Source organism: Callospermophilus lateralis, chromosome 1 (assembly GCF_048772815.1).
Source record: "Callospermophilus lateralis isolate mCalLat2 chromosome 1, mCalLat2.hap1, whole genome shotgun sequence".
Lineage (NCBI taxonomy): Eukaryota > Metazoa > Chordata > Mammalia > Rodentia > Sciuridae > Callospermophilus > Callospermophilus lateralis.
Genome location: NC_135305.1, coordinates 127,434,916 through 127,452,965, shown reverse-complemented (window position 1 = coordinate 127,452,965; position 18,050 = coordinate 127,434,916). Strand labels below are relative to the sequence as shown.

The 18,050-nt window shown below is 55.6% G+C and overlaps 1 protein-coding gene across 1 annotated transcript in view; it reads left to right on the top strand.

Annotated features, from left to right (window-relative positions):
- The window catches only part of Adgrd1 (adhesion G protein-coupled receptor D1), a 97,410-nt gene that overhangs the window by 49,738 nt on the left and 29,622 nt on the right, over nucleotides 1-18,050 (top strand). Inside the window, 1 exon segment of the mRNA XM_076866320.2 lies at nucleotides 11,800-11,873. Within this exon segment, the coding sequence (XP_076722435.2) occupies nucleotides 11,800-11,873 (74 nt within the window).

Here is an 18,050-nt window from a genome sequence, read left to right as displayed (position 1 = left end):
CCTCCTGACCAGGAAGGAGGGTGAGACCACAGGGACACTTGTGACCTCAGCAGGGAGAGGGAGCAGGGACACAGGTGTTCAGAGGTGAAGAACTGAATAAGCAAACTTGGGGTTACCTGCAGAGGGGGATGCATTTGATGACACTCCGGAGGAGACCTGGGCCCTGCCTCACATGCGGCCAGGATGGTTCCTTAGGAGAAACGCTCGGCTGGTGGGCGGGAACGCTCAGGAGCAGACACCTGGTGCCACCCTCTCTGTACACCCCTTGCACCCATCCTGGTGAGGCCTCCCCTGGGGGCAGCGTCTGCAGATGGCCACTAGTGGGGCGTCATTGCCAAGGTCCACCCCAAGAACAGCAGCACAACAGAGGTCTGTTTCGCTCAAGCAGGATCACGGAGGAGAAGGCTCTGGGCCGGCAGGATGAGTCCGGGACCTGGCCCCTTCAGCCTTCAGTCCCAGGCCTCAGGTCCACTGGACCTGCACGTCCTGTGTCTTGGGAGGGACATGGCAGAGAGGAGCGAGCCCAGGCAGCTCCTCTGAATGAGACGGGGCCCCTGACCGCCCGCCAGGCAGTCTGGCCACAACAAGGGCCAGCTGCGAGGGGTCATTGTAGGTGGCCATCAGGGGCTCTTTTGCCCTGGAATGTGGAAACAAATGCCCAGTGTCACCCTGCACACAGGGCTGGTGCCCCCTGTCCTCTGAGCCGGTGCCAAGGGTGAAGCCCAGGCTGGGCCAGTGGTCTTCCTAAAGCTGTGAGTGAGGTGGTGGACACCGGGGCAGTGGGGTCACGCCTAGGGTCACTTCTGGGTGTTTCTCCTCCTTGGGGAGCACAGTTCCTTCCAGCCCACCCTGAAGCTGGCTGGGAGTGCACAGCTGGGTGGTGGAGCCGGAAGCCCCGGCTGGGCCTCCTGGCCTCCCAGTGCCCTCAGCAGCTGCAGCTGGGGTGCTTCCCAGCTGTGAGGAGGGGCTTGCCAGGTCCCCGAATTTGACCCCAGGAGGAGTGAACTGGGCGTGCACATTCAGGTCATGGCCATCAAGGGGGTCCTGGTGATCGGGAAGTCCTTGGGTGTGCAGGGTGGGGGCCTGGCCAGCACCACCCTGCTGACTCTCAGATGATCATGGGTTGTGGATCCAGCAGCTTTTTATAGCTCACATAAAAGACTTGTCTTCTGAGAAACCAGCCCTCATTTGTGAGCAGGCTGGATCATTTTTAGACGCTGGCAGGGACCCTGTGCACCCAAGGATAAGCCCCTGCTCAAGGGGCCTTGCATCTGGAACCAGGGCGGGCCTGCAGGGCTGGGCAGACCCTTCCCTCTCCCCTCTCTGGACAGTGAGGGATGGGCCTCTCCTCTGGTATTGGTCACTGCTCAGCAGCTCTAGGGTCAGTCTGCACGCAGGCTGTGGCCTCTCCTGCCGCTCAGGCGAGAGGAGGAGGGGAACTCAGAAGAAGAGAGGGTGGGGTCCAGGGGACCGGCCTTAGGGGCAGGAGTGGGCCCAAGCATCAGCACCTTCTGCCTTCCCTGCTCCACACAGTCACCCTGTGCCCAAGTCCCAGCCCCTGGCCTCTGGCCCCAGTTCCCACTGTGTCGGGAGGGGCCGTGGTGCTTCATGAGGGCCAGTGAAGCGCCTGCAGCAGGACACAGGTCGTGTTGCCAGCTGTTCTGCGGGAGCAGACCCTGGGCCTGGCACAGCTGATGCAGCCTAGCACCCGTCCTCAGTGCGCACCTTCACGCCCACGCCACTGCCCCTATGTGTGACCTGCGAGCCTGCTATCTCTGGCCAGGAGCGGGCGTAGGCGAGACTGCTGGTGGTGAAGTGCTGCCTGTGTCCTTTTCTGGTGGGGACGGAAACCTGACTGTCACTGATGAAGTGTTGACCCATGGACTACACCAAGGGATCCCATAGGTCCTAAGTGATCACATGCACTTGTCAGCCCGACTGGTGGCCTCTCTGGCTGCCCCTTCCCATGCAGTCCAGATCACACCCAGAACCCTGACCTTGAGCTGCTGGTCTGGCTATGACAGGGGCCCAGGAAGCTGCAGGAATAGGCCAGCCTCTCAGGTGGCTTTAGTTGGATGGGAGGAAGATGGGACCAGGCCACCAGCAGAACTGTGCATGCTGCTTCCTGGGGTCAGTGGGGAGACCCACAGCCACGCGGAGCCAGGTCTCTGGCTGGCGGGAGAGCAGGGGAGAGAACGCAAGAGAATCTCTGAACCAGGTGCTCAGAGGGACAGGGGAGAGGTCACCCGCACCACACAGCAGGGCTCTACCGTGAACGTGGGGCCTGGGTGTGGCCCCTGGGCCATCAGCCTCCTTTCTGGCTCTGTGTTTAAACAGGGTAGGCTCCAATGTCCAAGGTATGGGTCAGGCTGCAGCAGCCTGAGGGGCCTGAGACCCCTGCCCCTGAGTTCAGTACCAGTCAGCCGTATCCTGAGGCCAGTGTGGCGACACTGCCACTATCCTGGTGTTCCAGGTGGGGTCTGGTGCCGTTGACCATGTGGTCTTTCATGCTCATCTTCTTGTCTGCTCCATCTCTGAGCCTGCCCTGAAGGTGAGCTCTTGTGTGAGGAACAGCTCAGCAGGACAGACCCGCTGTCCCCCGGGGGCAGGTCATGCTGCTCAGCCATCAGGGAGTTAGAGGACGATGTCCAGGGCTTCCCAGAGGACAGGGACCAGGTGCTTCCCTCCACAGGGTGGGGAGTCACCTTCCCCGCTACTCAGGAGCCTGCGGGCTTACAGGTTCATTGCTACCGGCCCTATCCCCTTGGGTCCCTCTGCTCCTCACTAGGACGCCCTCGGGCTCAGAGCACCTCTCACAGCAAACAGAAGCCTGCAGGCAGGTCTGTGGAGGCACAGTTGGCACAACAGTACTCTGCAGGGGACCATGAAGGTGGCTTCACCCCGCAGCCGCCTGGGCCCGTTAAGAGCCCTGTAGTGCCTGTGTGTCCTGGGCACCACCCCTGAGGTCCATTTGGTGGTCCTTCCCATTGGTACTCTGGTCACCAATGGCGTCCTCTGCTGGGCTTCAGGGCTCCCTGTCTGGCCGGCCTTCTCTGGTCCTCTCTCCGAGCTCTGGGCACCAACACTGTGGGGCTCCGCCTGGGCTCCTCCTCCCTCACCACCGACCACAGACCCTCTCTGAAGTCTGGGGCCTGGGCCTGCTCCCTGCCCTGGCCTGGTGGTGCTCCTGGCCTCTCGTCACACCTGGCCTCGTGCTGCTGGTTCTGCAGGACATCCACTGTCCCTCCACCTAGGATGCTGTCTTGGGGCCTGCTCCACCTGGCATTTCTTCTCCACTTCTGTGCCCCGTGGTGTGATTTATTTTTTAACCTGGCCATGTCTTTTTTGGGGGGGAAGTTAGTTGCTTTTTTTTTTTTTTTTTTTTTTTTTTTAGTTAATTTGAAGAGGGAAGCTATGGAGGACGTTGAGCCATCCCTGAAAGGTGGCTGAGCCTTTCCAGGGGAAGCTGGGCCTCAGGGGCTGTTGGCTGCTCGCGGGGGCTCTTGGGGCTTTGTACTGCCTCCGGCTCTGAGGCTCAGCAATACCAATCATCTTCCCACTGATATGGAAATGTGCCTGGTGGAGTCGGTGGCCATCCCTCCCTGTGGACATGGACCAGGCAAAGTCCCTCCCGCTCTCATGCCTCGTCTGTGAGTGTTCCTGGGCCTTCCCCTAGAGGGCTGTGGCACCTGCTGGCTGCCTGCTAATCCGTGGGTTAAGTGGCATCTTAGGCGTCTGGGTCACAATTCACCTTTTAAAGCCATCCTTCAATAAGCGGGAGAGTCCCGGGCCAGCTGTGCATCTTCTTCCCTGACTTAGAGGAGGGGCGTGGTGTGTGTGCCTGTGGTCAGCCCTGGGGGCTGGGGGCTGTGCCGGTCATGCTGGGAAGTGGCTCAGCAGATGGGAACGGGAAATAGGATGAACAGGGATGGGTCCTGCTGCAGACCCTGCAGCTTGTCCTGTGGTTCCAGAATGCAGACCGGCATGCCATCCCACCCTTCTCTAAGTGGGTAGCCCTCTCTGGGGAGGTGGCATCATTCCTATCATGGCACACAGAGGTAGGCACAACAGGGATTGCTGTCAACAGGATCAGGCTGCAAGGTGAGCCGAGTGGTGTGGTCCTCACACCCACGTGGTGCTGCCTGGCACTGGAGGAGCTGGTGTGACCCCCTGGGCACACCTGTGCTAGAGCTTCCTGGTACCTGAGAAGCTTGCACACCGGGCACTGTTTTGTGGACTGTCAGCAGTGGTTTTTTTTCTGTTCTGGGGACCAGTGGCCCATGCAGCAGACTGCCCTTGCTGCTCCGGTGGTACCGGCAGACACGCACTGTGCACATGTTAGGTGATGCTTTGGTTCTTAGCCCAGGACAAGGTCTTCTGGCTTGAGGAACAGTCAGTCCCTGGGCTGTGGCTCTGGAAACGGGAGCAGCCAGGCCAAGGCATCAGGGACAGCGCATCTTGGTCTGGCTGGGACCAGCCGCAGCAGAGCCTGGCTCAGAATGCAGGGCCGTGGAAGCAGGGCCCGGCGGTGGGTGCCAGAGCCACACATGATCTTTCTCTCCTCTCACATGGCAGCACAGATAACGCGGAAGTGAAGTTTGTGGGGCCTCTTGAAACACTCAGGCCAGGTGTCTAGGGGAGTGCTATTTATAGCACCAGCATTCCATGAGCAGGAGGCATCTGAGGAATAATAGTCGGGGAGGGAGTCCAGCACACAGCCCTGGTGTGGGTGGACGGTGGGGCAGGAGGCGCTCCAGGGACGGCGCCTTCCTTTGGGCCTGGCCAAGACCACACAGGAGACGCCTGACTTCAAAGCTCAGGGTTGTGCCTCGGGATGCAGACAGAGATGGCCAGACAGCCCTGGGGGAGTGCAAGGAAACCTCGTCCCTGGGGACCTAGAGGCGCCAGTGACCGGCAGCTCCTGATTCTAGTTGAGGCTGAGGCTCCCCATGCCGGCCATGAACAGGGAACTGAGGTTTGCAGCCCTGGGAAAGGAGGGCAGATGTGCACAGCGTCGTGGGTGGGGTCTGGAAGGGAGGAAGCTGTCGGGGTGGCCACATTGTTCCGCTGTGGGGATAGGTCTGCTCTGCCCACCAGCACTGCTGCTGCTCCAGAGCTTCCCGGAGGCTGGGCTGGCCACAGCATGGGTCTCTAGGGCACTGGGGTTGCCAGGGTCAGCTAGGATGATGACTAACCACAGATCTGGGAAATGGTGGAAAAGGGGCCAGAAGGCAAGGAGGGCCAGGTCACTGCAGACGTCGACATGTCCTGGGGCTGCTGTGACAAATGACACTAACTGGTGCTTTACACAAGAGACTTGTTTTCTTAGCCTGGAGGCCAGAGTCTAAAATCAAAGTATGGCAGAACTGGTCCTCTCTGAGGCTCAGAGAGCCCCATCCTGGGTCTGTCACCAGTGTCCAGGAGACCTGGCCATCCTGCGGCTGGGAAGGCAGGCTCTGTCCCAGCCTGTGTTGTCCAGGGAGGCTGACCACCCTGCAGCTGGGGGCAGTAGTCTCAGTCCCTGTCTCTGCCCAGCACTCCTGTGCCTGTGCCCCTCCAGCCTCTCGTAAGGGCTCTGATTGGCGTCAGGCTCCTCCGAATCCCGTGCCCTGTCCTTGGAGCCTTACTTTGGTCACATCTGAAAAGACTCTCTCCCAGGTGAGGCCACAGCCTGAGGGTCTGGCAGATGTGGGACCTGGTGGGGCTGGTGTGAACCAGGATGCGGCCCACGTTCCTCTCTCTCATGTCACCCCCCGAGCCAGATGCACTGTCAGCGCTGGGCTTGCTGATGACCTTGCTCCACTCCCTGCTGTCCTCTACCTGCTCATCCTTCTTGGTGCCCAGCCACTCTGAGCCCAGACACTCTGGACCTCTGCTAACGTAACATCCAAACTTGGTGAAAATGAGAGCTGAGAGCTGCCAGCGGCTTCTCAGGTCCCAGGACCCTGTGGCTCTCCAATTCCTGACAGCATTTTCAGGGGCTCACGGTCGGCCATCCCGAGGCCACAGCCCCAGCCCTCACATCGTGCGACCCTCTGTGACACTCAGGTCCTAGTCCCTGCCCACACCCTTTTGCTGCAGGGAGGGGGCCAGCTCTGGGTCAGTGCAGCACCTGGGAGTGGCCCAGGGCAGTCACAGGGCAGTCCCAGCTCAGCCTTGGCTGTGATCTCATCAGGTGAGGCTGGTGCTGCCGCAGAGGGGCAGTCCACTCACCATGGGCTGCAGCCGTGGCTTTGCTCACTGTGGGCTGGGACCGTGGCTTTGCTCACCATGGGCTTTGCTCACCATGAGCTGGGTGTCCAGCAAACTGGGAGTTGCAGTGCAGCCATGGCTTTGCTCACCATGGCTGTGGCCATGGCCTTGCTCACCCTGGGCTGTGGCCGTGGCTTTGCTCTCGATGATCGTCTTTCTTCATATCTAGCACTCCGGTTCCTTGTTTCATTTCCTTCCTGTGGATGGAGCGTTCAGTAGATGCCGCAGACAGGTCTGCTGGCACCCGCTCTCGAGGACAGCCTTACTTCCTCCTCTTTCCTGGGGGATCCTGTGGGTAGAGCTCAGGGTTCAAGTTCTTTTCCCCTTGTGCGTGAACGCTGTGCGTCTTTCCTCCGCCCCTAATCTCAAGGCTGACCCCATGCCCAGGCAGCAAGCAGCAAGTCTAAACGGGGCTGGCACGTTGCCGTTATCTTTCTCTGGGTCTCTGTCCCCTCCAGGGCTCAACCCTCAGCTAGAGACCTGGTCTGGTGGCCGTGGATGGGGCTGATTTAACTCTTTGCACGACTTCTCTGTGGAAAATGATGAATCTGTGGGAAGCGGCAAAGATGGTGATAAGAGAGGCTGTGTATGTCCTCCCAGTTCCCCCCACGGTGACAGGTGGCAGAACAGTGGCGTGGGGTCACATCCCAGACACCGAGGCTGGCACGCATATGTGCAGTTCCCTGTCCTTTTAACACAGACTTGAGGGATGTCCCCGAAGCCACCCAGGAGGAGGTCCCTCATGCTGCCCTTCTTGCCAGCAGCCCTGCTCCTGGCCACCATCATCTGTTCTCTGTCACCGTGGTTCTGTCATTTTGACAACTGTATATAAGCAATGACAAAAATAGAACAAGTGACAGAAAGGACATCCCAGGCTGGATGCCATCACAGCCCTCACGTGTCATCTGTCTGTCCCTGTGTCACCCATCTACAGCTGTCCACCACCATCCACACTCAGCCATCACCGGTCACCCAGAAGCTTCTCACCCATCACCTAGTAATCCACCTGCCATGGGTCGTCATCTGTCATCTGTCCATTTATATATTTGTCATCTATCAATCCACCTATCACCCATCTGTCACCTATCATCTGTCTCTCTACCTCTCATAGGATCTACCATCCATCCATCATCTCTCTCTGGGTCTCTGTCCTCTGCCCTGTGCAGTCATTCAGAAGTCCTTTGTGGTCACATCTTCCGTGGCTCTCACAGAACCTAGCGTCTGTCCACCTTGATATCGTGAGTCATCTTCTGGGTGTTTTTGCCATTCTTAAGTGACACCAGGGCTTTGGTTGACTGGTCTCTGCACCACATGGGTGGCTTTGTGAAGGACAGCTGCATGTGAGGGTGACAGACCTGCTGGCTCCCAGCACCTGGGTCTCACCCCTGCCTCCTGTCCTTCCTCCCGAGGTCTCTGACTGGTGCCATGCGCCTCCTGCTGCACGACTGTGACTCAGGACAGAGCATGAGAAGCCACATCCCTGCCACACTGCCCCTTAACAGGGACACTGCCTAGGAGGCCAGGGGATAGGCACAGTGGGGAAGCAGGAGGATGCCGTGGGGAGCCCTGCAGGAACCCGGGAGGATGAGGGTGGCTTTGCTCTGGATGTTTGCACAGGGGCCGAAGGGAGAAGCACCGACCCGTGTGCATGAGGTGCGGTCAGGGGCTGGAGGGCACAGGAATCAGGTCACAGAGGCCCTCAGGTCCTCTCAGGCCTGGGGCAGCTCCGAAAGCTTTGGCTCTCCCCTGAGTATGGTGGACACTGCCAGAGTGGCTGAGCAGGGGGACAAAGTGGCCTGACTTGGGTGTCCAGCAGACTGGGAGTTGCAGTGCTGGGTGAGCCAGGTGGACAGAGTGCCCAGCAAGAGATCCCACTCAAAGCTATTTGGTCAGGATCTGTTACTGGGTGTGCTGATGGACTTGGGCCCTGGAGCCAGGACCAGGACCTTTGGCTGTATGGCAAGACCGTAGGCAAGCCCATTTGGGACATGAGGCCAGGATATGGTGTCGCCTGTGCCAGGGTCAGAAGGCTTGGGAAAGGCAGGGCAGGGTGTGGAGCACACAGGGCAGGGCTGTGCACTGAAGTTTCGGGTCTGGGCTCTCTCAGCTGGGCACGTCACCCACCAGAGAAAAGCTGCTTCTGTTGGTGGGAACAGGATGTACATGTCAGTTGGGCAGCGGGGCCTGTGGAGGGTCTGTGTGTCCTGACATCAGGCCAGGCTTCCGAAGATGCATTAGATGAGGGGAGTTTGGCCTCTCTCGCCTCACAGCGGTGTGGGGAGGTTTGGGATGGGAGGGGCATGGCCTCCAGGACACTGGGGTTCTGGGACTCTCTGAGTGAGGGTTGGATCACTTGGTGGCCCTGGCATCTGGCTCTGCACCCAGTTTAACACAATATCGCCAGGTCTGCAACCCCTGAAAACTCAGCAACTCTTCATCTTAAAATTTAAAGACACTCGGTGTGAGTGCTCCTTCTGCCTGCTCTGTGAGTTGTCCCAGGGATGCTCAGAGATCAGTTGTCCCCAAATAAGCAAAAGAACAATTGGGTCTTTGTATTTAAACCCTTAGGTTGATTTCATGACAAAAGAACAAGGGGGAACATGGCCTTGACCCTGGTAGGACTGGGCCAGGAGCAGCCCAGCAGCAGACTGCAAAGTGGAGCTCCTGGGGGCATCAGGGCCTTGCTCCCCTTGCTGACCTCTGCAGGCACTTCTGTTCCTGTGGGAATACCTGGGGGGCTTCTCTTCTGCTGCTCTCTGCTCCTGAAACACGTGGCTGCCTGCAATTGGGGGTGGGGGTCCCCATGACTCCTGTGTTCTGGGAGCTGTGAGTTTTCCTGTCTGGTGGCCCAGCCGGCTAGGGTGACCAGTGGGAATGGTCTTTACCCTCGCCCAGGCGTTCGGAGGTGACGTGCTGTCGGTGCCCCTGGCCTTTCTCTGTGAAATGAAATGTGGGTAGAGACCAGCGCACCCCTGCTCTTCCCTGGCACCACAGCTGAGTCCCCATATGTCAAAACGCGCTGCCCCAATCCGCTGGGAGCCCCAGGCCTCCTTTTGTGGAGACTAGCTGAGAGCCTCTGCTCAGCTGGACACATTAGAGGTGGTCAGTTCCCCAGCTCCTGGGCCTGGGATGGAATGGCTGACCGGAGGCAAGGGCTGTCCAGCTCCACGCTGGGGTCTTGGCCCAGACCCGAGGGAAGGCGGTCTGCCCCCTCAGACCACACGCACTGCTTGCCGGCTGGCAGGTGTGGCCCTCCTTTGAAGGGTGACCACACTCTGGAGTGGGGTGCAGGACTTCAGAGGCCTCCCCATTTATGAAACAGGCTGCTCCGAGGGCTGAGCCCCACAGGAGAAGAGGGAGGTCAGGTTTGGCTTCCTCCAGCCACCCGCTTGCTTTAAGCCCTTCTAGATGGCCCAAGTCACACAGAGAGCTCCCTTTTTACGTGGGTTCTTGGAGATTTGGGTCTGGGGCTGCCTGTGCAGGGGCCTCATGCTGCTCTCGATTCCGGGCTGTGGCCTCTCCAGGTTTCGCTCATGTCTCCCATTCTGTGGGATGGGACCCATCTCCCTGTGGCTGGGGTGCTGCTGGACACAGGCTCTCCTGCCTGAGTGTGGAGCTCACCGTGTGTGACCCTGGAAGGCAGAGGACAGTGTGTCCCTGGCTCTCCAATGCTTGGCGTCAGCTAAGGGCCCGTGAGCCCCGGTGGCTGGCCCAGCCCAGAGCTCCTAGCACATGCAATTCCATGTTCCCAGGACAGAATGGGTGGCCAGGGTCAGAACCGTGCTCCGAAGCCACCTCCTCCAAGTCAGGAGGAGGAACTGGGTGGTTCCCAGGTGACCTTCAGAGGGGTTAGGTGCCTCATGCAGAAAGCCACGTGGTCAGGGTAAAGGAAGGCTTGACCTTTTAGGTTCCCCTTGACCTGCAAAGCCTGCGGGCTTGCGCTGCCCAGTTTCTTGGTGGGAGGGTCAGCAGAGCCATTTCGCAGGACTCAGGGATTGGTTTCTCTGGGAAGGGTGAGCAGCAGGAAGCACAGCTGTGTGCCTCTGACCCCTTGGTCCTCTGCAGAGAGGCACACGGTTAGCATGGTGCAGATGGACGTCCCTCAGAGGTCAGTTCGCCTGCCCATGAGCTTGATTTCCACAGTAATTCATGCGGCATGCTTTTCTGGATGTCCCTCTAGTGTGGGGTCTTTTGGAAACTGTCCCTTCCCTGGACACTTGTTGTAGTGGAAGGTGGCAGACACAGACCTAGGTACAGATAAGGTACAGGCCCAGGACAGGGTTGATGCTATGGGAGGTCACAGGGGGCTGGGAGGAGGGTGGGCTGGGGTGGAAGGTGCCCATCTGAGAAGGTGAAGAGAACTTGGGTGGGCCAAGCCTCCGTCTAGGGAGGAATGTTCTGGCTGAGGCCTGCAGAGTTCCCAGGTACGGGCAGTTTTAAGAGGCTCTGTCATCTATTGAAAGAACCTCAGGATACAGGGGGGAAGCGAGAGGAGTGAGGGTTCTCCTTTGCCAGAGCATCAGTGGGAGCAGGGCCTGCACCACCTGGTGCTGCCCGGAGCTGCCGGGCAGACTTCTCAAGGGGACCATGAACCAGCCTCTGGCTTCACAGAAGGTTTAGAGGGGCCGTCCATCCTGCTGGGCACTCCTGACCACCAGATGGTTAGATTACCATGCACCTGTGAGGGAGAAGACACCCCTCTGCCCAGTTCACTTGGGATGCAGTGGCTAATCAGCCTGCAGGAGAGAAGGATCTCGGGAAGCCGGAAGGCTCACCATTGGCGGCACTTGGGGTCAGAGAGCAGAGTGACTGCCACAACCAAAGGAGAGGTGCGACTTGATTGGGACTCAACTTGATGCCATGTGTCCCTGGAGCCAGACCACCTAGGAGTAGCCTGGCTTTCCCAGAGCAAGCTTCCCCTGGCCTCCTGGCCTCCTGGCCTCCTGGACTCCTGGCATGGCTGCTGGATGAGCTTACATCTATGAGGGCCAGGCTGCTGTACAGCACCCTGAGCTGTCCCCAGGGGTGTCCCAGAGAGGACACGCACCCCAGAACAAGGGGTCCCATCCCTTTGGCTACTTCTTCCTTTGTCCATTCACCCAGTAAGTGTTTAGTAGGCGCGTGCTATATGCCAGGCTCTCCAGCTCATGGGCAGAGAGTGAGAACAGACAGGGGCTCTGTTCCCATCCCACGCGCATGCTGGGGGGACAACAACCAAATGGTGACTGTAACGTGCCACATGGGACCACTACTGTGAAGAGGAAATGAGAGGAGTGGGCACAGGAAATGGGTGGCATTGCTTGCTTGAGGCCTGGCGGACTTGGGGAAGAGCAGGCCAGGGAGGTCTCAACCTGCCCAGGGGAACTGCAGCTTGGGCTGGTGTGGGCAGAGGGTGGTGTGGGACGGGGTGGGCACCTGGCCACTCTCACCACCTCAGGGCAGCAGGTGGAGAGTCAGTGGCTGAGCTCTACCCTGCCCTGGAGCTTGGCTGTGGGGCTCACTCCTCTGCCTCCATGTCATATGCATGTCCCTTTTCCTTCATTTCAGACTCATAAGCAGCACATTGATGCCACCAATGCCAGCAACCGCATCTTCCTGTACTGTGCCTTCCTGAACTTCAGGTACTGTTTCAGGGGCACAGGGGAGGGTGCCAGGGGGAGGGTGGGGGGGAGGGCACCAGGGGAGGGTGCCAGGGGGAGGGGGAGAGAGCAGAGAGCACCAGGGGGAGGATGGGGGAGGAGGACGCCAGGGAGAGGGCGGGGTGGGGGGAGCCTGGTCGAGGCATAGAGCCAGGCAGGCCCGCCCTCCAGGGCACGGGTCTGGAGCCAACACAGCTATAGGATGGCACACACTGGAAGCACTCAAGACCTGGGCAAGACCCAGACAGGTGCAGGGCACCGTGGCCCCTGGGACCCCTGGGACAGGTCTTCCTGTGTGTGGATTCACCAGGACAGTCTCTTAAAACCCACAGCAAACCAGTTAATCAGAGGTGCCCAGCATTCCTCCTGACACCTCACTGTCCCCCTCCCAGGGAGAGTTAACAGAGAAGCCCAGGAGAGGGGCATGGGGATGCAGCTCTTCACTGGATGATGTTGGAATTCCAGGGTTTTGGTTTTACTGTAGGAACTGAAACAAAAAGCAAACAACAACTTGATTAAAAAATGGGCAACAGGGGCCTGGGCTGTGGCTCAGTGGTAGAGCGCTTGCCCAGCTCATGGGAGGGACCGGGTTTGATCCTCGGCACCACATAAAAATAAATAAAATAAAGGTATTGTGTCCAACTATGACTAAAAAAAAAAAAATTAAAAAGGGGGGCAACAGACTTAAACAGACATTTGCCAAAGGAAGAGATACAGATGGCCAACAGGTGTATGAAAAGTGCTCCCCATCACTAACCGCCAGGGAGGTGCCAGCCCCAGCCGCTGCCCCCCAGCAAGCACAGTTGTTATCCAAGGCACAAAAGGTGGCACAGAAGATAGCCCCGGGGAGGATGTGGCCAGGCGGAGCACACACCATCTCCAGGAATGTAAATTTCTACAGTCGCGGAGATCGGCCTACCAGGACCATAGCCAAGACACAGAGCAAGGCCATCCCCCTCAGAGGTTCCCCACGTCCTCCTCCAGTCCTCGTGACACCGGCCTGTCCTCTGTCCCCGTGGTTATGTCTCTGAAAGATGCCACATGGGGGGGCTGAGTGCAGGCAGCCTCTGAGCCCGGCTCCCTATATGGACGCAGTGTGGCTCGCGTGCCGACGTACAGCTGCTGCAGTGTTGGCCGTGTCCTGCTGCGGCCTGGACTCCGAGGAGGGGTGTCCCGCGCCTCATGTCTGCTCAGCTGGGGAACGCCTGGTTGTCTCCCCGTTGAGGGGATTAGGGGTGACGCTGAATGTCTCACCAGGTTGCATTTTTGGAACCATGGGGTTGTGATGTGCTGTCATTTTTATATGTTGCTGAATCTAATTTGCTGGAATAATTGATGACTTTTCTATCTATGTTTGTGAAGGAAATCGGTCTGCAGTTTCTTTTGGAAAATGCCTTTGGCTTTGGTAGAGAAGCAATCAGGTCTTTGCAAGAGGTACACTTTGGAAGACTGTGTAGAATTCACATTTCTTTCATTGATGTTTTGGTAGAATTCACCAGTGCCGTCATGGAGGCCTCGTTTTCATTGCTGACAAGGTTTTACTATATGTTCAATTTATTTTATGGATACAGAACTCTTTAGGCCATCTGTTTCTTTTTAAATGCGTTTTGGCAGTTAGTGCTCTTTGGAAGGCTTCGTCCGTTTCATCTGAGCGGTTGGATTGGGGGCCCAGTGCTGGTGGTGGCATCCTCAGTGGATCTGTGCCTGGCTGTGGTCCTGAGGCCGCAACATCATTCTTACTTCTCAACTCCTATTTTCTTTTGTCTTACCCACTCTTACCAGAGGCTTATCAAGTCTATTGATTTTTTCCCTCTTAGGCTTCTGTTGTCCGTTGCATTGATTTATTCTCTTTAACCTACTTCCAGAGAAGGAATTTACCTCTAGGTACTTTGCTTTTCATTTTAAAATTTATAAACACAAAGGTTTAGATAAATGACACGAGATCTTTATTATTTTCTGGTAGAAACATGGAATGCTGTAAATTCTTCCGGAAGCACTCATTTATCTGCAGCCCACGGATTTTGACATGTTGTTTTTATTTTTATTGAATTTAAAATATTTTGAAATTTTTCTGTGACTTACTCTTCTACCTACGTATTATTCTGAAATGTGTTGCTTGATTTCCAAATAGTTGGGCATTTTCCAATTACCTTTCGGCTACTGATTTTTTACTTTTAATCATTTATTTCCTGTAATTTCAACTTTTAAAATTTGTTAAAAGCTCTTATATGGGGCTGGGGTTGTGGCTTAGAGGAAGAGCACTAGCATAGTATGCATGAGGCACTGGGTTTGATCCTCAGAACCACATTAAAATAAAATTTTTAGAAAAGGGTTTGTGTCCACCTACAACTAAAAAAATTTTTTTTTGATAAAAAGCTTTATACGACCACAATCTGTTGAATCTTGGTGAATATACCATGAACTTTTATATACCAAATATACCAAATACTTTTCTGGATTGAACAGTCTGTAAATGTTAGTTAGACCAAAGTTGATTGACAGTTGCACCCAGTTCTTCTGCACCCTTATTGCCTTTCTGCCAACTCGCTCTGTCAGTTACAGTTGGCCCTCTGTGCCCAAGGGGTCTGGATCTGCGCAACCAACTCACCATGAACCAAATATATTTGGAAAAAGAAATTGCATTTGTATCAAACCTATGCGGATTTTTTCTTGTTATTATTGCCTGAAGAATACAATGTAATAATAATTCATATACAATGTAATAATAATTCACGTAGCATTTACATGTAAGATTCCATGAGTAACCTAGAGACTGTTGAAGTGTTCCGGAGGATGAGCCCAGGTTACCTGCAGATCCCATACAGCGTTATCCAAGATTCTTGAGCACCCAGGCTTTGGTCTCCTGTCCCAGGAGGGACTGGAGGAGAGTGAAAGAGGAGTGTGACTCTCCAGCTGTCTGCTCAAGCTATCATTTCTCCCTGATGTATGAATTTTCCTTTATTATCTTTTGAAGCGCTGTTGGTAGGAACCCATACATTTAGTTTTGTTACTTCACGGAAAACTGAACCTGCTATCATTATGTAATGCTCTTATTCTGGGGATGGACCCAGGACCTCTCCCATGCTGGGCAAGTGTTCTACCCCAAGCCCCATCCCAACCCCGGTGTCCTCCTTCCTCCTAGGACATGTGCTACTCTGGGGGCTACTTAGTCCCATCTATACACAGCTAATCTGGCTTTTTTGATTAGTATTCTACAGGTGCTGTATCACCTGTCTGTTCTACAGGTGCTGTATCACCTGTCTGTTCTACAGGTGCTGTATTACCTATCTGTTCTACAGATGCTGTATCACTTAGCTGTTCTATAGGTGCTGTACTATGTAGCTGTTCTATAGGTGCTGTATCACATGTCTTTTCTATAGATGCTGAATCACGTGTCTGTTCTATAGGTGCTATATCACATAGCTGTTCTATAGGTGCTGTATCACGTATCTATCATATCTGTCCTTTTACTTTCATCCTATTTATATATTCATACTTAAAGTGGGGTATTTAGATTGCATATGACTGGGTCTTGCTTTTTAATCCAATCTTAACATTGCTGTTTTAATTGGAGTGCTTACACAATTTATATTTAATATGACTATTGAGGTGGTTGAAGTAAAATCCCCACTTTGCTGGGTGCTAATTTTGCCATCTCTTCTTTGTTCTTCTTTCCTCTCTCTCTGGCTTTATTTGGATTGGGGCTCTTGTAGGGTGCCTCTTGACTTCCTCTGTGCACTTGGTTTTATACCTCCTTTTAATTCTTTGGTAGAGGCTGAGCTTACAGTTTGTGGGTTTCATGCACCCGTGTCTACCTTCAATCCATTCTGTAGCCTTCAGATGTCTTCTAAGATACTGAAATGGCTTCTCAGTTCCTCCTGCAGGGCCCTATGCCTTGCTCTCAGTTGGATCTTTATAAGTGACATGAATGCACACAGCCATTGTTGTTATTTTCACCCCAGACCATCAGTAACCTTGCAGAGCAATTAAAGATAAGACCATGGTAATGGCACATAGGTCTTCATTTATTCCAGCTGCTGTATTTCCTGGTGCAGACTCAGGCTTCTGGCTCCTGGCGTGTCCCCTTAGCCTGTCTTGTAATGCAAGGCTTCTGGAAGTAAATTTGGGTATTATTGTCTGGGAAAGAATTCTCTTTTATTTTTGAAAGATATTTTTCACTGGGGTTAGAATTCTGAGCCACTTTTTTTATGTACCCTAAGAAATTTACAAGTAATACATTATTCCTTAAAAAGTGAAGCATTATTTTTAAAAAAGCAAAGTCCCCTTTGACCTTCCCCTCTGATCCTGACCTCCTCTCCCTGCAGTGGTTACAACGGGGGGCAGTTTTCGTGTGTGCTTTCGGTAACTGATGTGTGGTTTATGTTGTGTTCATAGGACACATCGGTATTGTTTAGCCTGACATTTCTCACATCGCTCCACCTCGTCTTGGTTTTGCAGCCTGCCCCGATGGGCACATATTTCTCCTATTGTATTTATATGTGTCACATCTTATTTATGGACCTGAGTGAGCATTTTTGTGCGTGGACGCAACCTTCCTGGGCTGTAGGCCTAGGCACGTTTTTAATGTGATCCGGTATTGCTTGGCTGGCTTCCCTGGCAGATTTATTTCTATACAGTCGGAGCTGCCTTCCTGTCCCCACCGCCTCCCCTGGGAGTGGGTCCTCACTCCCCAGAGACGGGACCTTGGGCAGGGTCACACCTTCGTGGCTCCATTCGGGGGGTGCAGCTTTGTGGTCTCCTTCCCTTCACCTGAGCAGAGAGGGCCCTTGTTCACCTCACAGCCACGTCTTTCCACCTGCTCTGGTCAGATTGAGGGGCCACCTCACATTTTCTGTAGACAGAGGCCCTGTGCAGAACACAAGAGTCCCGGGAAAATCAGGCCCAGGGAGTGACGGGAGGGCTGCAGGGCCGTCTTCTGTCCCTTGTTCCCAATGGAGTTTGGCTCTTCTTGCTGGCAGGGTGGGGGGCTGAGTGCCTCCCACCTTTCCGGGAGGGCAGCTCATTAATCATGAAAGCTGTGGTAGAAGCTGCTGTCCCTGCCTCTCGCTCACCAGCCTCAGTGTCACCCCTGAGCCACCTCGAATGCCCTTTCCCACCCTCTCAGGTCCCACCCACATGGGGGTCACAGTCTCAATGCCCACAGTATTCCTTGGAAAATAACAATGCTGCTGGTATGTGCCTCGTGTGGGGACATGGCAGGGAGGTGGGGATGGCTCCCTCTGGTCATGCGCCCTGCTGCAGCCATGGTGGCACTGCAGTTGCAGCTGAGTGGGACACAGCCAGGCTGGAGCCCTCTGCCTCTGGCAGCAGGTTGGTCTTTGCTGGTTACCGAGCTCACATCTACCAAGAGAACCACTTCAGAGTCCTATTTGGATTCTGAAAACAGAAGTGCAGATGAGAAAATCAGGTCACCAATGCTGTCCCCTGAGAAGGAGCCAGCTGATATGGGAGCGTGTTTGCTTGAAGTGGTCTTTGTCTACGATCGTCTGATATGAGCACAGTATTTAATGCTAAAGCATCACAAAGGCGCAAACGTCCCGCTTGGCCCTCACCTCTCGTCCTGGACCACCATGGGGGTTCTGAGTGCCCTCTGTCTCTCTGTGGGTCTAACCCACGTCCGTGGAGCATCTGACACTGTTGGCTTCTGCTGCCTGTGCGCCTGTCTCACGGTTCCTGCCATGAGCCACGGGCCGGGTGCTCTTTCTCACTGCCACGGCAGTCCATCCCCAGGGGTGCCCACTGGTATCCGTTTCCCCAGGTCCACACTTCAGTTCCTGTGCGTGTTGGTAGTGTCGTCCTGACTGGCAGATGCCCCTGGGCGTGTGCCCTCTGTCGACAGTTCAGCCATCTCCCGGGTTTGGACAGTGGGCTGTGACACTTCATTTTGCCCTGGACGTGGTCGAGCATTGTGCAGAAGGATAGTGCTGACACAGCTCTACCCTCCTGGCCCCAGAAAGGCCCGTGCTCCCTGTGACCTGCTCGCTGTGGCCTCAGCAGCCCAGTGCCCCAGCCCTGTGGCCTGGCCCTGAGAGGCCACTGCCGCAGGCTTTGTGTTTTGTATTCCTGGGGGGCAGAGCAAGCCCACAGGGCCACAGGCCTGTGTACGGAGAGCTGCTGCCCTCTGGGAGCAGTGCTGCC